This window comes from Neopelma chrysocephalum, unplaced genomic scaffold, assembly GCF_003984885.1.
Source record: "Neopelma chrysocephalum unplaced genomic scaffold, ASM398488v2 Primary Assembly neopelma1_25, whole genome shotgun sequence".
Classification (NCBI taxonomy): domain Eukaryota; kingdom Metazoa; phylum Chordata; class Aves; order Passeriformes; family Pipridae; genus Neopelma; species Neopelma chrysocephalum.
This window is the reverse complement of record NW_020897694.1, coordinates 36,565,085-36,589,293: the sequence shown is the minus strand read 5'-3', so window position 1 is coordinate 36,589,293 and position 24,209 is coordinate 36,565,085. Positions and strand designations below refer to the sequence as shown.

At 39.3% G+C, this 24,209-nt stretch overlaps 1 protein-coding gene across 7 annotated transcripts; it reads right to left on the bottom strand.

Moving 5' to 3' along the window:
* Nucleotides 1-217: 217 nt before the first annotated feature.
* On the bottom strand, nt 218-22,648 carry IL1R1 (interleukin 1 receptor type 1). 7 transcript variants are annotated; one of them, XR_003532876.1, is made up of 14 exons: nt 22,538-22,648; nt 21,069-21,150; nt 19,131-19,395; nt 18,042-18,184; nt 16,004-16,238; nt 14,228-14,417; nt 13,125-13,299; nt 11,851-11,916; nt 9,993-10,113; nt 6,983-7,128; nt 5,373-5,516; nt 4,927-5,091; nt 2,600-3,507; nt 218-513 (listed from the first exon to the last, which is right to left on the bottom strand). XR_003532876.1 is itself a non-coding variant. In XM_027674948.1 (13 exons), exons 4-13 carry the CDS (start codon nt 18,100-18,102, stop codon nt 3,131-3,133), a joined length of 1,680 nt encoding a protein of 559 aa, XP_027530749.1. In that variant the 5' UTR covers nt 18,103-18,184; nt 19,131-19,395; nt 21,069-21,150; nt 22,538-22,648; the 3' UTR covers nt 1,296-3,130. The 7 variants fall into 7 exon arrangements, 6 of the variants coding, with proteins under 6 accessions (XP_027530749.1, XP_027530754.1, XP_027530750.1 ...); XM_027674948.1 differs by lacking the exon at nt 218-513 and having other exon boundaries at nt 1,296-3,507; XM_027674953.1 differs by lacking the exon at nt 218-513 and having other exon boundaries at nt 1,296-3,507; nt 16,004-16,235.
* Nucleotides 22,649-24,209: the final 1,561 nt, after the last annotated feature.

Genomic DNA, 24,209 nt, shown 5'->3' with positions numbered 1-24,209 from the left:
GCAAGGAGAGCACGGGACATAACGGAGCCAAGCTCACAGCTCCTGTTTGCCCAGACAGGGCAAGGTGGTTAGTGCTAATGTTATGCCACGACCAGATAAAGCCAATGGTTCAGCAGCCTGAATGAAGATTACTGCAGCAGTCTTGTTAAGACTTTGAGTCCCAACTGCTGCTTGCTGTTTTTCTCAGCATGTTTCAGTGGAGGAATGAGGGGGGAAAAACAACAGTGCCGTATGAAAAAACTATGTAGTGCCTTTATTGAATTTAAAAATGCACCTTTCTTCAAAGTGCCTTTACATAACACACATGAAAACTTTAGCATCATTTGTGTAAGTATATCAAAAGGAACAAATATTTTTCAAAAAACAGTGTTTTGGCTCAGTAAAATAACTTTCCTGTCCCTAAAGGTAGGGATAACAAGTAGCAGTTTTCCATTCAATCTATTCCAGTCAGCAGAAGTAATTCAGGAGGCTTGAGGTTGCTGGAACTCTATTGGCTGGACTGCATACCGTGAGCTGTCAAGGTGGAAGCACAATGTCAGTATTACACCCTAGTCCTCAGAGTACGAATACCATACTGCCAGTGTCTGGTCTTCAAATTTGATACAGGGATCTTCTTACAGAAGAGTTCTGTGACCAAACCATATGGCTTCAGTCCTATATAACTCTTCTATTGATGTGAACCATAACAATCAGCCTTGCTCAGATGGTTCTCAGTAACTTCAGATGGACCTTAAGGCTCTTTTACCCTACAACAGGCTGCCAATGAACACATAGCATATTTGAAAGCAGACTGTGTGCAGCAGCTAAGTGAATGTGGTACTTATGACTAGGACTGATCCTCCCTTGACACTTCTCTCATGACTAAAACAAGAATGAGAAGAGACTATAAGCCTTTGCATTGGTCTATACAGATATGGCACTTCAGTACCATGACAATTTGAAATAGTCTATGTTTCAAATGCACTTTTTTCCCCTCCTATCCTGAAATGAAGAGATTTTTATTCTATTCTGGCCAAACACATACACAACTCAAAGCTCAGAAGGTACTGTCTGTAGAGTCAGAGTTTCAAGTTTCCAGCAAGCAAAGCAATTTAGGTGGGAGAGGAATCCATTTTCACTGGTTTTGTCACTTATCAGGCAGAACATAAGGATCAGTTTTGTTTGGTTGAGGATGGAGGCAAAAGAAAAATGCTTGAGCTGTGAAAGAAGAAAAAGCCAATACTGCAGTGTCCAAATGAATAGATGACTTCTGAAGGATGCAGAACATTGATTTCTTTCAGATGACCAAGTGGAGATACCAAAGGAAAAATTTCTGCCTAATACTGTATTAGCAACAACCTTCAAGGAGAGTTTGGAAAGTGATGGAGTTCGATATAGCAATAAGTTGCTTGTTTCAAGATAAGGGAACAGCATGGGAAAAGATAGGCTGGAGTTTAAATGGGAGGAGAGCAAAAAGTACTGCAAGGGACACAGATAGGAATTCAGAGTTGCAAGCAGCAGTTAGAGGCAGTAACAGTCAAATCCTGAAGCTTCCATATAACAAAATTTCATTGCTTAAAAATGTAACTTTCAAGGACAGACTGAAAGCACAGGCAATTTGGCTTTCATCTCCTCTTTCTATAAAATTCATAGCTATAAATATAGCATGAAAGAGGTCTGATAATTAATTTTTTTAATCAATCAAGTCAATTCCCTGCCCTGAAAAAAGAACTGAACGTTGCAAACTATGTCACTGCCTACACACAAGTCAAACATAACTTCAGAGTTAAAAGCTGTGGCATACGTAATACTGTAAAAAAAACTTTAAAATGGAAGATAAAGGATTCAACATACACACTAAGTTTTAACAACTTCATTTCCCAAACAGCTGTTTGGAAAACTGTGACTGCAGCCTCCAGTACACAGTCACTGCTGATTCTTTACATCATCAGGGCAGAGAGAAAGGACAAAAGCAAGCAGCTGCAGGGGGTAACACAGGGCATTTCTCTCTCTCTCTCATTTCAAGGAGTACTTGAGCAGCAATGCTATTTTAGCTCTGTTTTGTAAGAATACCTGGAGCTGAAAAGCATGGTCTCATCACACGTCTTCTCTGACTGCACTCTGAACTCTTTGGGAGCCAGGAAAACACTAATCTGGGAGAACATTAACTCAAGGAAAAGGACAAATTAGTCTGTTCAGCCAGCTTCAGCTTTCAGAGCTGACAAATGCTAGAGCCCGCCCTCTGGCCAGGAACAGGAGGAAAGATCTGCTCTTCTTCAGCACCAGCAACCCACAAGAAATGGGTGCCCTGAAGCCCCTTGATGTGGTCCTTAAGGTAAGGCAAAGTCAATCATCCCGTAGCCTCATGAGAGACTCTTGTGTCATTAGCCAATTGTTCCACTTGGGTAAAAAAATACATTAAGCCACTAAATTGGAAAAAAAAAAGTCCAGTGGAGATTAATTTTTTGACTCAATAAAGCATTACAAAGGTATTTTTCCAATGTCTGTATGCGACAAGTGACTAAAAATGGCACCGTTCTTTAAAATGTAAAAAAGACCAGAAAAGAGTATGCTTTTTCAGGTTCAACAGCACTTGGGGGGGGCTGGGATTGTCTCTTACCTTTTCTCTTGGATGATAGCACACTGAGGCAGTACCACAGGGGAACTCATCTTTCAGTAAACTGAACAAGGCAAATAACAAACTTGCAACAAAGAAAAGTTTTGTGTCATTAAAAAAGATGAAACAAATATTTACTGGCATCAACCATGCCCATTCCATAATATCATGATTATAATTAATATAATTCTCTTCATATTCAGACTTTACTTGTAAAAAACCAAGTTTTCTGGGGGTTTTTTAATAGTCTCTTTGCCGTTCTATTTTCAAGACTATGAGAATTCCACCAAATCACAGTGCAATTCTTGGAAAAGTACTTGTGTGCTTCCTACATGTGCTGCTGATGATATTTCAAGTTGTTCTGTTGATCCAGCCAGAAGAAAAAAAGATTCACATCTGTAGATAAAGCTGTAGTACCTTCACTTAAGAAAATCTGGATAAGATTGCACAAAACAGATACGTGTGACCTTCAGTCAGTCCATCACCAACTATGTGAACTGAATTGGTCAGTAAGTGTCATTTCCCTTTTGTTATTTAAGGCGAATTCAAGTCTTTTGGTAACAAATGCAAACCTGACGGAGATTCACTTTTTCTGGATGGCATGTGGTAGCGCACTTTCTTCCAGAATCTGGTACCTGCTGAGTGAGACCTTTCTGAGAAGTCCCCTTTCCATAGGATAGCTCCATGCTTTTGCTTAATATATTTGATGGATTCTGGCATGATTGCATAATCCTGTATTTTTTCAAGTTCAATGAGAATTACTTTAATGCCATCTTGGATAAGAGCATTATACATGGCTAGCTGCTTTTCAGACACATCTTCTAGAATGCTGTAACAGGAGGGCTCTGGTACTAAAACAATTATCACTCTTCTACTTTGACGGATTTTTTCATCAGCAACACTGATCACAGCTGTAAAAAAAAAAAAAAGGTTGTGCAAAAATAAGATTGTACCTTTCTACGTTATGTTACCAACATTTTGCAGCTGGCTCATTCACTGTTTGATATTTAAGCCAACACACTTTACATCACAAATAGGGACAGGATATGAGCATGCAAGCAGTTACCTTGGGTTAGCCAACCCTAGAGATCTGGCCAATGCAACAATGTGACCCCATCAGACTGCATGTCTATTTTCTTGTTTTGCATAAACAAAGGAGAGCTGCCAACTATCTACTACTTATCTTGCTAATGCCATTTTATTGCCATCATAGGTACAAATGCAAAAAAACAAGTTCCAGAACCACAGGACCTTTTACCTTAAACAGCCTGTTCTGATATGCTCATCTGCTTTTGTTAGATGTAAGTAGAAGAGAAAGAAAACAATCCTCCCTTCAGTGTCATGCCAGTCAATTAAGTCTCACACAGTAAAATATGGTAAATACCACACAAAAGCCATATGGCTCAACCCTGAAAACAGATTATTCCATTTTTTCAAGCTGGAAAAATTAAGCAGCACTTTAAATTCTACTTCTCAGGCAACCCTTCCTCCTCAAACCACTACCAAAATCCTTCAAATATAAAAAAAAAGAAGGGATCCACGGACCACCTCATGTAAGTAGGTTTGTACACAATTGTTTTTTAAACAAAACCTTCTGGTTTTGGCCTACTCTTCAAATTTATTCAGTCTCAGTATTATCTTTTTAAAGTCATAAGACCCGAAGGATTCAGAAGCCTTTAATCATTTCACCTCATGGAAGCAGTCAGTGGGATAGGCTTTGTAATTTTCAGTCCCGGATACCAAATTTGATGCACATATACACCCCGAGGATTTTTAATCCACAAGGATTTTTAAGTCTTGTAAGGAAGGGAAGGCTTTCTACGAACTTTTACAAGGGACAAATAGTCTTTGATACAGCTGATTGTTCCTGGTAACTTGGTGTAGTTTTGGTTTTTTTCTATCTGCACTGTCTAAGCATCCATTATATCCTTTATTGCATCCTGCTGGTTTTACAGCAAATCTCAGAGCAAATAAAAATGAAACAATAGAGACATCATCCTTTTAAATGGCACCTCAAAGCAATAGGCTTTTTTCACACTGCTCACAAGACCTACTTTTCCATGTTTCCTGCCATTAGTCATCATTCACAACCAAAATTTCAACTTCTCTTCCCTTTAGCATTGTTCCATCTCTAGATGTCTAGGCTGAGATAAAGAGATGTTGTGGAAGCACCTAGTGCTCTATCTCTCATTCTCCATCAAAGTGAGTAAGAGAATCATATTTCATCTGATGGTGAGAGATATTTAGAATCCCATCTTATTGCCTATTTCTCAATTGTATTTGCAGGTCAAAAAGAAAACTCAAGTCCAGTTTCTCTTCAGATATCTTACCTTCTCCTGGTAAATCATCCCTCCCAAATATGAAGAGGTTATATCCACACTGTCTTTCTAAGACCTCTGGCAGTATTTTCAGAGCAAAAATATCTGATGAGTACAAGCAGCTCTCTCTATTCTTTGGATACAGAACATAAGCATCATAGATCTTCTCATCTGAAACTAAGGAATGAGCAATAGGACATATAAAAATGAATTCTAAAGGTACGAAAGCAAGCAAGCAAACCAACAAACAAAAATCTCTAAACTTTGGGGGTTTTTGCCCCACTTGAATCATTGTTTATCATGCTTTTGTTATCTGAACTAATTCTAAACATCTTAAAAACATATTATCCTTTCAAAACTTCCAAGGAAGACCAATCACATTCCATGAGGTTAACTCACTGCTTTGCAAAGGAAGATGGAAGCTCAATACAACACTCAGCATTGTTACACAAACATACCTTTTTTCCCCAGGAAAGGATGGCAGGAGTCCCGATACCAAAGCACAATATCAATTTTGAAGATCTTGTAGATAAAGAGAGTAAAACATACTAAAAATACCAAGGAAACTCCTCCTCCAATTAAGTAACCCTGAATGTTTTGCGCTGCAGTAGAGTGGAATAAAAGAAAACAAATAAACGAAGTACAGTTATAAACTAGAATCAGGGAAAGACAAGAAATGGGCAAAACTGTTTAGTCTTTAAAATATTTTTTAAAAAAAGAAAGAATAAATAGGTGAATCTTTTTCACGTGTGCTTTCTTCAAATACTGTTATTTGTCAAGCCTATTTTTATCTTTCAGAGAAAAAAATACCTTAACAATGTGACGAATGAGGCTATTTTTCACCAAACACCAAAATAAACACCAAAATAAAATATTGATGTATGTCCCAGCACAGCGGTAGAGTGAGAATTCTTGTGCAAAATGTTATCTGTCAGAAAGCAAGGAAGTCAGAGGTGGGGAGGTGTTTTCCTGACCATGCTATTCTCCCCAGACCAACTAGTTGTCTGTAGCCTCTTCAATGACCTGTCATTAACCCTTCTTATTTACTGTCCTCATACAAACACCCTCCACAAAATGCATTTTTTAGTTAATGCATATTAAGGAATTTCTGAGTTTAAATCCTACCCTGATAATCTTCATGAAGAAATTATAGTTATGTAGTAAGTTAGAGCTCAGATCCACTTTCAGTCAATAATTTATTTACAATGCGGCCCCTTAGAGGTAAGTTTGGGAGGAACATTTGTCAGGGGATTCGCTCACAATTGACAAAGTCAAATCAAAACAAGCTCACCAGAGGCCCTTCTGCAGCTAGATTTAAAAAAAAAATGTGTACTTTATCTTTCAGTTCAGCTACTAAAAAGAAAAATTTATGCTTGCTAGGAATAAGTCAAACTTATCCTGGTCTCTGAGCACCAAACTGAGGTCTCCAAGTGGCAGGATGCTCTCAATCTACATGCATAAGCCTATCTAGAAGGTGGTTAACACAGCACATGTATCAGTCAGTAATGAAAAGTCCATAACCTTTCCAAGCCATCTATTTAATTTCTTTATTACTACCATTGTTACATTTTTTTCCCTACCATACAGGTTCTTTTTCTTTCTCCTAGCAATCTCACCCCATTATTTGTTACTGCAGAATAGGACAACCAGGTCCACATACACACTCATGTTCTTTTGACAGTCTGTTCCATACTAAGCTATGTCTTCTACCCAGCTCTTTTAAAGAAGTGACCGTATCCACTGCTCTTCTAGACAACAATATCCTCTGATCCACATGCTTCTTTAGGTACAAGTATGTCAAATGAAGCAAAGTATTCCATCGAAGTCTCCTACTTGCTTCAAATAAATTGGAGTCTTTCGTTATTGTTTTCTAAAGTACTGAATGTGAGAGGACAAAGCAAATCAAAGTGCTATCTTCTTTCATTTTGCTAAGAATATGACAAAAAATTCACAAAAGGTACTGAGCTGCACTGCCCCCTTTATCACACAGCTTTAGTTTTAAGTAGGGTGTTGTCAAACTAATTGAGAAGTATACTGGTCATCATTTTATCAAGAAGAGATCTCTTACCTGGGCGTTCCAATTTGATGTAGGCTGTAAATTGCTGAGAACCATATATGAAGTGACAGAAAAATTTGTGAGCATAATCCTTTGCTTTCACTTTTGAAATGTTAAATTTTGTTCCAGATACTGCAAGTCCATGAGGCAACCCCTCTCTGTCATCAAAAAGGGGTAAAAAAGAAACATCTGTATGGAAACCGAGTATCTGTACTTAGTATGAGATAGATTCATCTATCCACTAATAAAAGAACATTCGTTTTTTAACTTTATAAACCTTAGAAGCCAGTGAAGCACAGTAAATAGACCCCTTTAACAAACAGCTTCATGAACAGAGAAGATCTTGGGTTCTTGATTGGTTTGGGGTTTTGGGGCTTTTGTTTTGTTTTGTTTTTTCTAAGTTGGACAGAGTGCACCATTAGCAGTTTTGCAGGTGATACAAAACTCAAAGGGATGCTGATACAAGAGCTGCCATCTTGAGGAACCTTGAGGCTGAAGAAATGGGCTGACAGAACACCTCATAAAGTTCAAAGTAAAATGCATCTGAGGAGGGATAACCAGACCCCAGGCATCCTGGACTGCACTAAGAAAAACACTCCCAGCAGGTTAATGGAAACGATCCTCCCCCTCTGTTCCACATTGGTGAGGTCACACCTGAAGCAGTGAGGCCAGTTCTGGGCTCCCCAATACAAGATGTATGGATTTGCTGAGCAAGTCCTGTGCAGGAAGTGAAAATGTTAAGAAATTGGAGTATCTGTCATATGAGAGAGCAGGGAGCTCAGCCTAGAAAAGAGAAGGCTCACGGGCAGGGGGTGGATCTCATGAATGTGTGTAAATACTCAATGGGAGGGAGGAGAGGATAAGAGGGAGCCAGGCTCCTTTCAGTAGTGCCCACTGACAGGACAAGAGCCAATGAGCACAAATTGAAACACTTTTCCATCTCAAATTCCATCTGAACACTTTTTTACTATCAGGATAGTCAAGCACAGGAACAGGTTTCCCAGAATTGTGAACTCTCCACCTCTGGAGATATTCAAAATCAACTGGACACGTCCCTGAGCACCCTGTTCTATCTGGCCCTGCTCAGGCAAGGGAGTTGGACTAGACAATCTCAACAGGTCCCTTCCAACCTGAATGATTCTGTGAATGAAAGACTGTGTAAACCAGTAATACCTAGTAATAAAAGTGGCAAGAGAAAAATCTCCCTCCAGGATTTTTTACACAGATGATGAAGCAGAGACCTTTTTAAGCACTCTAACAGACTCCCAGAGCCCACATTGCTCACAGTCAATGGTGACAACCACCTTGGAAAATGGTGATGAACAAAATTCACCCTTGTGTGAAATGACAACAAACATGGTGATAATACCTTTATGTCTGATAGCTATTGCCACAAAAAGCTTGAAGATACAGTATGATATCCTGCTAAAACCATCCTGCTCTATGATAGATTTACAAGAATAAGGTGAGAGAGGCCACAATGGGAAGGTACATACAAACTGGCATTCTACTCTATATATCAAAGTAATATTATTACCTGATGTACTCAAGGAAGAGAACTCATTTTGCAGGACACCGTGAAGAAACAGTTTCTATTACATAAATAATTGCCAGCAAATTCTGTCACAGGATGCCAATACAAACGTCATCATTTTGCAACACGTTTGGATTTGTTCAAGTCAGTTCTAACTTTCCTCCCAGCACAGGAGTTACCTCCTAGGTGTAAGCCTCAAGTCCATTTTGTTGGCCATGGCTACAGTGTAGTTTGCTACAGAGAATGCTTCACAAATTTAACCGCTCAGGAACTGCTACTATTTTATGAAATAAAACATTAATATTGCAATTAATTTTTCTGATATTGGATAACTTGCTTTGAACTTGCATAGGATGTATTTTGCACATCTCCATCTCTGGCATGGGAAAATTATCTGGCAGGGTAGTGATTAGAAATGGAGATCACTTCCAAGCAAGCCACAAATCTTAAGAGAGAAGTGCTTTAACTTAAATGCTTTTCAGGAAGATGTGTTTAAGAGCAGAATAAGGTTTCAGAAGAAGCTGAAGATACTACCCCTATAAACAGTTACACACAGCTACACTGGTAAAGGTAAGAAATTTCATGTCCTGAAGAATAATGGACTTAGTTGTGCCTTATAGACCATAAGCTGGGGCCCTGACATTTATAGACAAACAACAAGTATACAGATCTATAACGAAAGTAGTAATTCCCCCTTAAAGAACCTGAGGACAAAGTAGAGGCCAGATACAGATGAATGAAGTAGGTAATTTTAAAAGCAGTCTGCTGCCTAACTCTCCATAATCTGCACTGATGACAGCACTTGGTGGAGAAGACAATGCTTCTCCATGAATGTGAACTAATCAGCTGAGATTTTTTTTCTTCTTTGCACTAGATTTTAAGGGTTATGTTTAACAGCAATGATTGATACAATGAGAAAGCAAAGAGTACATCCACATTTTGTTACAGCATAGACCAGTTACTGAGTGAAAAGTCCTGCTCTCCCTAAAGAATTGCTGGTTTTACCAGCTTAATTTTATTTTCCTGAACATAGAAAATCCAAATTTAAATGTCCTGCAACAAGAGCTTCTGCTTTGTGTTCTTGAGGATTAGCAACTGTGTCTGTACTCAGAAAAGGACCAACTTCACAAAAAAAACTAAGTTTGGTGATTTTTTTTGTTTTGGAACAATCTATCCTTTCCATATTAAGGATAGAGGGCTTTAATCTATTATAAAAAAAAAATCACCTAAGAACAAATGCATAAGCAAGTATTACAAAATTATATTTCACAACAGGATTATAAAAATCTACATATGATTGCTTCATTACATTTGTATCAAATACATCAGTATTTATAATAAAATGTCAATGTCATTTTTTATAAACCAAGCAAAAAGAATATACTGTGTTTGATGCAGACTTCTAATCAGTCTTTCAATGACTACTGATATTTGACTGGAGGTCAGCTTTGCAAATGCACTTATAATTCAATGTATAAGGATACTTACTCATAAAACTGTTCCCTGTAGGTTTTATCAAAGATATCAACATCCTCATCATTAACTTGCCAGAATGGAATTAAGCCATTTATGCCACTTGATATATTACACTCCATAACGACATGAGAGCCTACGAAAAAACATTTAAACATAGCAACTGAAGGTCTTGTAATAGAAGCAGGATCAAGTGATTAAGGAACAGTTGGGGAAAGGAGGGATATAAAAAAAAATACCTTAAGAAAAGCAGAGTCCTAAAACTCATCCATTTGTAATCTAAGTTTTGGTGCCTGGATATAAATTCCACCCTAAATGCAGGTGTCTAAATGTTCACATCTACATGTAAGCTAGACGTCTAAGCTAGAAACAGAGTTCAGCTCTGCTGAAGTCCACGCACTGAAGTAGATACCTTAACTGAATCGCTCTCCCGACTCCACTGAAAGATCTCCAGGGCTCAAATCAGTTGCATGTACACACTATGGCAACATCCAAGGTATCTATATGGAATTGTCAGACAGGACTCCAGATCTTCAAGAAATCTGCACTGCTAGAGTAGCCAGACTGCTCAAAACAGCACTCCATGTGTAGGTAACTGAGTTGAGCCCCCATTAATAACAGCATGGGGTAAGGATGCTAGATCATGTGCAGATACCCACGTGCAGACAACTACACCCTGGAGCTGAACCCCATTCTTAGGGACCGTGTGTATCTTTACTCCACATCAGAGTCTTTTGGCCAACACTGTCCACTGGGATGGTTTCTGAATATTGACACATTCTACTCCCAGAGCAAGCTCACCTGTCACTCAGGTCCTTTGCCACCAAGAGTCCAGATCTTACAGAATGCCTCAGTATTATGCAAATCAAGTTGCAAAACATTTGTTTCCAATGTACCTCAGAGAGTTCCACATACAGGAAGGTAAGCAGCTTTCTTGGATTCCTTTCCTTCTGTATTTTACCCATGGAAGTTATGATTTGATAGCAGAAGGTGGGCTGTCTCAGTTCACCTATGTAAAGATCTTAGTGTTTCATTTCCTAGAACCGCATCAGATCTAGATGCTTCTACCAAGGAATAATCTCTAACAAAAGTATGGAATAAACCTTTAGCTCACATGCAAAGCAGTTACTTGAACAAGAGTTTGCATAGAAATCAGAGATGCTCCCCAATTTCTTCCCTCCTGTCCTTCCATCATGATAATGAATTTTTCTAAAGATGTGGTTTAGTGTGTTGCACAGTTCTTCAAAAGGAAAAAAAACCCTCAAATGCATGTTCCATGCTCTCCATTTCCATGCATTCATAAATTTACTGTTAAGTTTCTGCACAGCCTTCTCATGCCATTTCTCATTCAAAAATCATACAGTTGTTTCCACGTTCATGCAGGTGTTTAAATAGTCTGCACTACAGCCAGACATCTAATAGGAGCAAAGATTTATTTTTTTTCTTCCAGTATCCCATTAAAGGTACTGGACAAACCAATTTCCTTAAATTCCTTTAAAGTGTCTCACCTAGTCCCCATGTAATAGGGGGGCAATATTTCCACAGATACTGAAGATACATCAAGACAGGGACACTGAGAAGCGGTAAAAAGGACAGATGACAATAACAATAAATAAATAAATAAATAGATAAATAAATTCATCCCGCACAACACTGCTGGTCAAGAGACTCCAATCTTAGGCACACAGTTATTTCCCCCTACAAACTACTTGTGGGAATCATGTTCTATCATCTCTCATCTGTCTTTCAGATATCCTCAATCCACATGTTAATCTCCCAGACTTGCTGAAGTCCATGGAACTGTTCACAGGTTATTTCACAAAGACCAGGAGCTTTGTTTCACTTAATAACCTCTTAAATAGTCAGTACTTACCAAGTTCTATTTCAATTGTATTGTTCTTCGGATAAATAAACTCTGGTTTTATCTGCGGTGGTTTTTCTAATCAAAACAAAGAAAAAACAAAAACTTCAGGCAGGAAGAGTTCCACAACTCACTTCAACTGACACTTTTACAGTGGTTTTGGTTTTATTGCTTGGTACTATTGTAGTGTCATACTTACTACCAGTTTCAAATTTACAACAGAAATATCTCATAAGACATTTGCTGTACTCTCTCCAAATTATTCTCTTTTAGCTCCCAAGTTAACAAAAGGCTTTAGCTTACCTTAAAAATACTTAAAAAAATAAATTCTCAAATTTAGTTTTATATCAACTCCCAGTAACACAACCAGAAAAAGACAAAACCAAAAAATGCAATTAACTTTTTCAGAGAGATGGATAAGGAAGAAAAAGAGGGATTGTATCAATGACCTCCTGGATAATTTATTTAAGTGAATATTTATTTAAGTACAAGTTTAAATAAACACATGCTTAAACTGGGCTGGAATTGTATCATTCTGCATGATGTTTAGACTGGCTGCTAACAACCCAGTGCTCTTATATCATCTACCTGAGTCAGAATTTTGATTTAATCTAAAAAGATGGACATGCTCTTTCCAGCCAACTATTCTGATAGGACGACTACCATGTTACTAGTCAGGTCACCAGCAGTACTGCCCACAAAGACACAATCACAATGATAACAGCAATAAATGACACTACTGGGAGAGTGAGACAGCCAGTTCCACATCCTGTGTGCAGAAAAGCACAACTAAGTGGCAACAGTAAGCCAATCCTTTCTACAGCAAGATTTAACTTTATAGTATTTATACAGCTTGTCACATCTCCTTTCCCACCAACCGAGATTCTAGTGAACTCTGTAAGCAAATTCACCAGCAGGGATGCAAGAAGGTGGTTTGCTGTGATAGTCTCAGAAAAAATACTCTATTTTAAAATGTATTTAATTTAATGGTCCATTATTTGTTTCAGCAAAAAGAATGTCCTCACACCTCAGTAACCACCCCTTTCCTCTAATTCTCATTCCTAAGCCCGCAATACTCATTTCCTCATGACAATTCTTCCCCAAAAGCAATCCTTAAGGATAGCAACATCCCTCACTGTATTTTAATTTTATATTCAGGAATAAATTAATTAAAGAAGATTTGCAACTCTAATTTCACAGAGCTGAAAGGTAATATGCCAGGTATCTTATGCCTGCATACAAATATTTACAGCAGAGCCAAAAAGAGAATAACCTCATGCACTCACCTTTAACTTCCAGACTTATGGTTCTTGAAACATTATATTGTTTTCCCATGTAGGTGTACACCATACGGCACGTGTAGTTTCCTCTATCTTGCACAGTCACGTTACGAATCAAGACAGCATTTTCACCCTCTGCCAAAAGAAGTCGCTTGTCTTCAAGAAATCCAGACTTACACTCCTAAATACATCAAAAGTACTTGTGACTTAAGGGAACTAAAAACCTGACAATTGAATAAGTTACTTAACTCTACTGATTATTAAAATACTTGCCAAATACTGACTTTTTTGAAAGCCATTATGTGGGTTCTTATTCAAGCACCACTACCATCTAATATGAAGCCTGATGACATCTTGCTCCATTTGCACTTTTTTAAAAAATCCCTGCAGCCAATCCTTTCAGTTTTCAAATGCTGTGCTTTAATTCACTGCCTTCATTAATAGCATGGCAGTTATCCATCTCAGGTCTAACAGAAGTTATTATGCATGTAGCAGAGTTTATGAGAATACATGCCTGCATCCCTGCTTCACTGTGATGCAGTGCCTTGTGCTGGTTGGGTTTCTGTGGCAATGTGAATACAGCAAAAAACTTCCTTCTCTTCCTTGACCTACAAGCAGTGGAGAAACCCTTCATCTCAAAAGATGTATAGGTGCAGCACCAAGGTTATTTTACATATATGGCCCATGTAGCTGCTTTAATACCAGCAGCAGAATTAAGAGTTGAACTACTTCATAATTTTACCTTAACATAGACAAAATACGTGCTTCTAAGCTTGCACAGTCTACAGAGTATTTTCATAGAACCAAAGCAAGCAGCATAAGAATACCACAGCATGGTCAACAGATAGGACATGCCTAATATTCTGAGAAACTGAAATAATTATCCAAAGCCTTGTATTTACAGAAACATACAAGTTTTAAAACTTATTATCTACATGAAATAATCGAATGAACCAGATTTTCACAAATCTTATTCACACTCATGCCTTGCTCAAACTGTAGAGAAAATAAACCTTCCCTTCCAAAAGCAGCTTTTCCCAGGTACTCCACAAGACGTTTTAAATAATACATACTGTATCTTGTATATATGAAATACACATGCAAAATACCTTATACCAATGTACTTCAGGCTGATTATTGTCTTCATCTTTAAATTGTTCTAGATCAGGACATATAATCTTTCCAGTATTTGTGCTCATCACTTTTTGTTCAAACTTCATTTTTCCATTAAAACACAAGCCATTATCATTCTTAAAAACTGTTAAATTTATAGTTTTTTTGTTAGAGTGGTTAAGGCTCCTGTAATTAGAACAGCAGACAAGTCAGGTCATTAACAGAAAGGTTCCTGCTTTCCAGCAAGTCAAGGAGTTTACAGAGAGGGACTTCAGCATCTTCACCAGCCTTGTCTCAAACACGCCTGCTGTATCCTCCTAGTTCATAAATACCATCCTCAGCCCCTCACCCCCATTCCAGATCAAGAGATGGGAATAAGCTCTGATTTTGTGTTGTGAGCAGAAGTGGGGTCTGCTCTGGAAGCATCAGAGGGGATGTCAGGACTTCTCAGAACTCCAGTTAAGGTTTAAGTGACTGATGCACAAAACGCTGCCTACAGTTAACACAACTGAACATTAGCAAGTTTTGTGTCCTGCTGACATTATGCAAGCCAGGGATGTGAGGTGCCCACAGGAACACATCTCATAGCTCAAGCGACTAGAAGCACAGCAGGAAAGACTAAATTAAAATTATATAACTAGGTAGCTTTGAGAGGATTACATGTCTTCTGACTTCAAATTTCAGCTTCATTTGTCAGCTCTGGAGAAGGAACGTGCAAAGGCCCATGACACTGGAAGTTTCTGCTGATCACTGTTACTACATTCACAACCCAAACCCCTCCAGGATAACTGGTGTACTGTATGCACACCACTACACATAACTACACACTACTAAAACAAATTCTGGGCCACCTGAAAAGCCTGTATTGGCTGTTCTCAGTGTGTTGTGGCAAGACCACGAGGAAAGGAGCAGTTTCTGTCTGTCTTCCCAAAATTAATTTCCTGTTCAGCACACAGTGAATTTCAACCATTATATAAAAAGATTTGACGACCTGAAGTAGCTAAGCCCAGTGCACTAATCTGAGCTGTAGATATAGCAAGAGCTTTAAAGTACCAAAAAAAACTAGATAAAGGTTCTTTACAAAGAATCTATTCCCTTTATTTCTTCTCTGTGCACTCAGATTGTTTGAGTAGTATTACTGACACATCATTTTCACTGTCTCTAAAGCTGTCCAGCACATTGCTTTGCTCTTGATTTGCATTCTCATTTTTGACCAGTAACATCTGGTAATATTTTAAAATAAATCATAAGAAAGCTTTTCTGCCTTTTAATTTGCAAATTTCTAATAAGATTTGCAAGAAGTTGCTAAGCTCTCCAGAAAATCTGTGTGTGGTGATACTGCACAAAATGCAGAGTTTGCTCCTTTTAGCAAACTCTTAGCTCCATTTAGCCATGTTCTATGAAGAAAACAAAATATTCTTCTGATCTGTCAGTATCAAACAGCAATTTGAACACAGGAAAAGCTGAAGCAGTGAAGATGTTTTCTTGTGACCTTATGCTTCATCCAAAACGAACAAAAAAGCAATCTCCACATTGTTAGTGTTATCATGCTTCAAGATAAAGAATCTTCTGTATGAACCACTTTTGCAATGGTAAATAGGTGGAAGAGAAAGGCATCATGCAGAAACATAAAGCATGGTCAAAATAGTGCTTTATAACTGTTGAAGCATTCTATCTAAAACAAAAAAAGTTTTGTATGCTCAAGTTCCACAAATACATTATCAAACTTGCAAGCATTAGCAACCCAATTGTTTCCATCCTTCCTTCCTTACCTTACACCGCATTCATAAAGTCCAGAATCTTCCAGCATTGCAGGAACAAACCAAAGCAAGCTCTCTCGCTGGTGGATCCTGGCATTTGTCTCTGTAGTTACTGGTGTAGCACTACCACTTTTATACCACGTCAGATTGTAATTATACTGAAGCACTGGCAGTGTAATAATGGGGCAAGTAATAGCTGTAGGCTCTCCAACAAGCACAAAGTAATCACAAAGAACACATTCCTCTATTAAAAAAAGATAAAAATTATCAATGCTTTTAATCTGTACACTTATATGTTTTAGAAGTATCAATATCCATCCCAAGTGACACAGAATTAGAAAATAAACCTTCTGTAACAATTTACCATTAAAACATCACAAGGCTATTATTTTTTGTTTGTTTAGCACCTTCTGGTTGAAGACATAAACACACATTTTACAAACTTATGCCACAACTTCCCTCTATTAAGGTATTCGGTAACAAGCACATGCAAGTCCAATACCCTCAGCACAAACCAGAGTATTAGATCCATGGGATTCACCAGGCAACTCCAAGCTTCCCAACTCACCTGTCGTGTCCTTGTTATTTGAGCATGTTAGTACTTCTGCAGAATTTCCAGATTCTTAATGTGAATACTACCTATGTAAAGCACAGTGCAAACAGTAGCAGTGTAGAGCTCCTGACACTACTCTGGCCATTATGACTGTGGGGCCAAAAACAAATCAAGGGTTAAAAAACCAGGTGTTTCTTAACCCGAAGCCAAAGACAGTATGGAATGATATCAAGACCTCAACATATCCAAGAAGTCTGTAAACCAACATGTTACAATAAAAGAAAAATCTGGAAAGGCACAGTATTTAGATTAAGAAGTCTTGACTATAATGTATTGTTTCCTTACTATATTTGCACCTTTATCCAGAAGGCCCATTATTCTGAACATCATATAAAAGGTCAGCATAAACTGAATTTTTATAATTATGTCTGTGTAACAAGTTGATATGACACAATCATGCAGCCTAGCAAGCATTTCTTTAAACATCAGCCAAAAATATCAGAGAAAGTAGGACAGATACTGCAAAAAGTTATCAAGAACCCAAATCTGCAAGCAAAAACTTACTGGAGAATACCATTTTAACACAGAGCTAGCCACTGGGCTATAAAGTAGATTGTAAAACTTTCTAACTTCTGCATACATCTGCCCAGAGAAGCAGATGCCCCATCCCTGGAAGTATTCAAGGCCAGGTTGGATGGGGCTTTGAGCAAACTGGTCTAGTGAAAGGTGTCTCTACCCATGGCAGGGGGCTTGAACTGGATGATCTTTAAGGACCTTTCCAACCCAAACCATTCTGTGATTCTGTATGCAACAGGAAAATTCCTATGAAACTGCAAAACATCTGGCTGAACTGATTTTAAAAATCTTGCTGAATGACTGTATAAATACAAAGTCAACAGATTCCATTTCAAAATAAAAAAAAGTCTTCAGTAATCCTTTCAGTATCTTACTATCACCTAATTTAAAGATTTCCAAGCAGGTCTTTATGTAGCTTAAACTAATTCAGAGACTAATATTAGACTGCTTATGCCAAGAGTAGCAAGACAAGCATCATTAATTTATGTAGTTCTGAACTTTACTGAAAAATTAGGCCTATCTTAAAAATATTACTAATTAATTGCAAAGGAAACTCAGCCCTACTGCTTTCAAGACTAGAGATACAGCATGTTTCTTAAGGCATTCAACAGCTAACTTACAGTCAAGGAAGCCAATCACTTTGGACTTTCTTCCTAAGAAACAGGGAGATGCTAATGAAAGCCTCAGTACCCTAAGTTTATGTGGCTAGATTTAAAAACTAATATGTCCATTTGTCCATGCCATCCCTCATGCAATTTCAATCCCAGAAGAGGCACTCAGCTATTTTTAATATGCTGAAGCAGAAACAAACCCCAGATCCGCTACTTTCTCTTGGTATCTCTTTCCTACTAAATATACACAACTTATCTCTTGCAGATTTTCTTTTTTAAAATAGTAATTTCAATGAAGTATGTAACCTACCAGCACTGAACAGAGGTATCAGTAGAATGAGATGACCAATGAGCAAAACTACAGGTGTCATATTTTGCTGCAAAACAGAAGCTTTTTCAAATGCTGGGGTAAGACTGTTCAAGCTGCACTGTCCTCTGCACCCTACATTACTTCTAAAAAAAAAAATCAGAAGAAGCATTAGTCATCTTGCAGAGGAAAAAATGGATTTGGTAAGCTGCTTAGTCTTCAGCTTTCTACTAGAACTTTTCCTGAACTAGAACTATTCTACTGGAATAATTCTTGCATAAAGTATAATTATCTTTTACCAGCACAGTTAACTAAAAAAAACCCACACAACCCTGAAGCACAGAAGAATTATGCTAGCATAGTGATTTCAGCTATACCACATAATTAAAAACTAAGCTTGATTGTCTTTCCACATGCTTACAAGTGACACAATCAGAGAGATGTATGAGGTTTCATTCTTGAACTGTTTTTGTATGACTGAAGCATCACTGCTTCTAAGAGCAGATAACAGGCAATTCTTTATAAGCACACTAACTTTAGTGTGACCTGGCACTTAAATTGGCATCTAAAGTCAAATGTGTAGAAACCGCAGCTAATATGAATTGCTGTGGTCAGACACAAAAGAAAAGTGTCCATAATTGTAGTTTCACTTCACACCTCAGGTCTTGTTTTCAGTTTTCTCCAACAAAGACATGACTAAACAGACACACACTGCCCTCATGGCCTGCAAGTGGCTTCCATGAAACCTCTAAACCTTAATCAAGTCCTACTCCCCTCTCAGATGCACCTGCATTTTTTTGGCAAGGTGTCATCAGAGATCTCCCCAAGCCTTCTACTGTCAGCCAGCTGGAAAACACTGAAATCCTTTTTCTTCTGACAGCTCCTTGTAAGTTAAGGTCTGCATTTAGCTGTCGTGTCTTTCCTCAGCTTCTGACTGTGTGCTGCTGCCTCTCACTCTAAAGCAAACTGGTTTCAAATGAAGCAGTCCATTGCAAAACATTCATTGCAAAGGTCCTAGTTAATATTGCTTTCTACCTAACTAGAAATGGCAGGAAGAAAAGATATTCCCTGAAAAAGTAAGCCTTGACTTACTTTTATATGCAATGTAGTTCAGTGACAAATAAGCCACACCAGTTCCTTCTTCTGAAACATTTCACATGTAGAAGTGTTGGGGTAGTAGGGAGGGACACACAAAGCAGAGTTCAACACTTTAACATAACAGCCTCTGAGTGTGTACTTCTTTTGGACAGTTTATCTGACAAAGTCCTCATACCACAGACTTTATTTAGTTGCCTTATACATGCTTTTCCTGTAACTTGCCAATGAGCAGATCATCATTCCTGAAGTTTCAGTTTATCTGTAAAAAGCAGGGAAGGGGAGAAAAAGGAGTTTACAAAACCCATCATTTGGACAGCAGCATACTTATACAAAACCAAATTTTCTACAGACATCCAAAATGTAAAAGCAAGAACATCCCTCTCCCTACACTAGAGAGATGACTTAATAGAGCAACAACAAAACTTGCAGTAGAGATTGACCAAGAATTCTAGCAAAGATCTTTGGACAATGAAGTTTCTCTCAAAAACAACATAATATTACACAGGTGGCAAGCAACTTCATAAGACTGATTTAACCACTAAAAGGAAACAAAGCATACTTAAACATTGGGCAAGATAATAACAACTAAGCAATCCAACAAGTTAAGCTTTACATTTTGCACTCATTATTTGCCTCCAGTACCAAGAGCAGATGTCTTTCCAATACTGTATGCCAAAGTGCAACTTTTATTGCAGCAGTAAAAATAGGAAGAAGCCTCTAACTTTGTAGTTGCAATGCCTCACAGTATGCAGAGCATATTTATCCTGGTCACTAAGGTTTCAAGTGACCACACAAAGTTTCTACATTTTTTCTTAAACAGAATACAAAGAGAAACACTACCCAAAAACCACAAATGTGAAACAACAAACTTTGCTTAGAAAGCAGATGTTTGATCACATACTCAACAACTTTAGCCTGGTAGTGCCTCCTATCCCAGTCTCAGCACTATGAAATGCCCCCAGGATAAAACGACAGAAGCTCAAAAATTCCATGTATAGAGAATTCCAGTTTCACTGATGACACTGTCTACATAGTCTGGAAAACTGTTTTCAGCTCAAAGCTTTCTGGCCTTGAAGGAAAAATGCACATGAAATCTTTTAAGAAATAAAGGGGAAAAAAGCCAACAATAAACAAAATCCCACACCACCTATAACGTTTGTGGCTGAAGTTACCAAAAACAGTTAAAGCATGACAGCAAAGCATGCTAAAATTTCTAACAGACTTGTTTCAAGTCTACCACTTTCCTGAGATTACAAATTTCCTGTCTAACATACTCAATATATAAACAGAATACAGTTGATCATTTTACAGAGGCATGCACAAACACTGTGTCACACAACATGATGCACAAAGCACTCTCAAGAAGCTCGCAGAATCTATAACTGGCTGTGATCAATTATAAATATCACAGTTATCAGACCAGTCAAGTTGGTTATCCACTGGGGTATTCTGACACTGACGTGATGACCAGTAACTTCTGACCTCAAATGTCTTCCTTCCCAACAATCCTGCAAGTTGCAGAACTACAGAAAAGTTGTACCTTTAAGGAAAACCCATTATCCAGGGCATTATGTTAAAGCTACATCAAAATGCAGTCAAACAATGTTCACAAAGAAGCCTGCAACAGTTCAGTCTTTGCAAGCTAAATTCCAGTTCAGCCTTGAGACAAAGTACTAACTGTTCTAAATCTGAATTTGAAGAAAGTGTATTTCTTCAAATTCAGGTACTGCCCCAACTTTCACCAACGAACAGGAGGAAGGAAACAAAAATACTCTCTGTAGCTGTACATAACTGGCCACTACTGGTTGACTCTAGTACAGTGAAGTGCTACCTATCCATCTTCTTCTACGTCAAACTGGAGGCAACAACAGTATCCAAACCACCTTGAAAGGAGTAGATCTTATCAATATTCAAATAAATTAAAAACAGTACCTTCTTTCAGTATCAAGTGGAAGGAGTTAATTTCGCAGTCTGTTCTTTGAGGACTTTTCTATGTCATTTCAACTCCTGATACCTGTCATTATAAAGTAATAAGAATTTTAAGGTCACCCATTTTTTATTTAAATCCAAAGTAAGTGATTCATTTTCCATTATCATTTCAAAGTACTGTTAAGAAGCATTTAAAAGGACCTAAACGGCTCATGCAGATAAAACTGTATGTATCAAAAATAGTTATGCAAAGTGTTAACAAAAAAAAAAAAGTATTACTCTCAGAGGGAGAGAGAAAATCAGTAATATTTTTTACAAAAAAAAAAAGTAATAGGTATTTCTCATTTAAGGATTAATTTAAAACGTGAATTAAAATATCTCAATTAAAGATTCTGCATTCTAAAATAACTTTTGTTCATGACCTTTTAGCCTGTTTTTTGAGGATCCAAGCACATACAAATCGTCCAAGTCAAATAAGTGCATGGTGCTGAATTTCTCAAGAAGAAAAACAAAACACATCCAGCAGCTTGCTTGAGTCCCTGAAGAAACTCTCCAAACTTAAGAGCTGCTGCTGGAAATAAACCAGAACCTTGATTCAGCATAGTAGTTTTTAATGGATAGCTCGCTCCTACCAAGCTATGGCTCCACAGGCTGCTGCCAAGAGCTATCTAGGAAGCGGCCAGAACAGGTCTGGGACTGTTAGAGCAGCAACTCCTTGCTGGGTTTGATACAGGTATTTCTGCAGGCATCACCCAAAACCTTGCTCTTGTCATAAGAACAGTTAAAAAAAGGAGCCTTTGCTTGATCATCCTTATGCAATAAATAAATACAGAAATAGTTTCTGCAGTGTTCTACTAGGTCAAGAAGATTTACGCCAAACATTATCCCGCTTCCTGTTACAAGTACTTTAAAAAATGTGGCAGCGTTAGCACTCCTACAGCCTTTATTTATACACTGCACTCGTACCTGGGCTTGTACAATGCGACACACAACGAGGAAGCAGACACAAAGGTAAAATAAAAAAGTTACTTCTAAGGATGCTTTTTAGTGCTGTAAAAGATGGGACAGCAGCAGCCACAAACAAAGGTAGGGAGACTGTGCCAACACACCTCGCAGCAACACGCACGGCCTCAAAACACGGCTAAAAGTAACACAAACCCAGGGGCTGGGGTTGGTTTTTTTGGAAGCCATCAGCCACTGCAGCCTAAACCCGCCGAGGAGCCGCTCCCCGCTGCTCGCGGACCCCCGACCGCCCTGGGGGCGCCGGCCCGGGGGGACCCTCCCGCCGCCGCCCGCTCCCCACGGTACCAAAGGACGGCAAACGGGCCACGGCGCGACGGGACACACGCGGGGAAAGGAAAGCCCAGCCGCCTCCGGGCAGCCCACACCCCGCTGCCCTCCCCGTCACTCCGAAGCCGAGCCTCGGCAGGGAGCGAGGCGCTGCCCCCACGGCGCCCACCGCCCCTCCTCACCTCCGGCTGCTCCCCGCGCCCCGCCGGTCGCCCCGGCCCGCTCCACATAGCGGGCGGGCGGGCGGGAAGCACACCCCGCCTCGCCCGGGGAGCCGCGGCCACCGCCTCGCCCCGCCCCGGGGCGGCCCCCGGTCCGCTTCGCCGCCTGCACCGCCCGCTGCCCGAGCCACGGTGGGCTGAGCGGCGGTGGGAGTCCGGGCAGCGCCGCTGAACCTCGGGGACGTGAAGCACCTGGCACAGGGCGAGCTGGGTCCTCATGGTGGCCTCCCCTGTGACATCCTGCGAGGCATCTCCACGAGGTTTCGGCTAACCCTGTTTTCCTTGGCATCAACCCACATCCTTTAGCTCTCAAGCCTGGGTTTAGTTCCCCTTCAGGCTGTGACCCCGGGGCGGCCAAGCTGACTTCAGCGCAATGTGGACACCAGTTTTCCTTTAGGCTGCCCTCGGGACTCATGGCAAGCCTTGACCGAGCTGACGTAGGAAAGCTGGCCTTTGGCCAGCTCAGCGGTGCGCTTTGCTGCAGAGTGGAGCTAATGCCCATTTGGCAACCCGGTGGGAACAGAGACATTTCATGTCTTCAAAGAGAGAGATCTACCCGTCCACCGCAGTGCATCCAGGGCATGACCGACTTAACTCTGTCTGCTCCAGGAAATTGTCGCACAAGCGAAACCAGTCCTTGACAAATCCGTCACCCCATACACGAGTTGAGTGCAGGGACTCACTTCTGTCTGGTATTTACCAGAACAGGCAATGTCAGTGCCTGCTGACACCATTCCCGTATTCCAGCACCTGAAGTTGCTCAGCCTCTTTTTGGAGCAGAGCTCTGTTTGCTCGCCATCATGTAAGCTCCAGTTGGAAGTAGCAATGATCTTTAAGACCCCTTCTGAGCTAAACCATCCTATGGTTCTATGATTCTAAGTGTTTACTTTTTTCCTGGTTTGATCAGCTATCCCTTCCCTTATGCCAGGGTACCACTTTTTTGATTCAAACAATAGTTCCTTCAGGTTTATGTAGAAACTCTATACAGTTCTCACTGTTCAGTCTGATGGTAAAACTAAACTTATTCAAACATAGAAATGCAAATTTTCCAGGGAGAAGTTTCCCTGGAATTGTTTCCTTGTCCACAGTTTTAAATTCAGAGCCTTTTTGCCCTTTGCTTGTCTTCACCTCTTTCACTTTGGTTCCCGTAAGCTTACTTTTAGTCGCTTCTCAAAGAGATGACTATAGGCTACTCAGTAATTGCTTATCCCCATCTCTGCTTTTATTCAAGATCCACATTCATTAATTTTATTTGTATTCCAGTTGAAGTAGACATACATTTTAATAGGAATTATAAAAATGAAATGTAAAAAGAAGCTTCATTTGAGGTTTGAAAAATTTCCAAATTGTCAGCTTGGCTAAGGGTTTGGAAAAATGTGGGAAGGCATGTTTTAACTTATTAAATGGTAGACAAGATGTCCAATCCAGACTTACAGAACCCTTTTCCAAGTGGGAAGCTTGGGATTTTTTGGGATGGAAGGGTTAGTTTTCTTCCTTCTTGGTTTCATTAACACTAATTAAAGGAAATAAGGGATTCTCATACTGACTTCTTCCATGTTGTCAGTATCAAGATGAAGAGCTGGCTTGAGCCATGGACCTCTCAGAGAGGAAAACTGTGAAATGTTTACCAGCT

What these genes read in the sequence shown, in the direction of transcription:
- IL1R1 (XM_027674948.1), bottom strand. Translation starts at nt 18,102, where the DNA reads ATGACACCTGTAGTTTTGCTCATTGGTCATCTCATTCTACTGATACCT. An exon ending in GATACCTCTGTTCAGTGCTG is followed by an intron (nt 16,239 to 18,041) that starts GTAGGTTACATA and finishes ATCTTTTTTTAA; the next exon opens with TAGAGGAATGTGTTCTTTGT. An exon ending in CTTTATGAATGCGGTGTAAG is followed by an intron (nt 14,418 to 16,003) that starts GTAAGGAAGGAA and finishes TTCTAATTACAG; the next exon opens with GAGCCTTAACCACTCTAACA.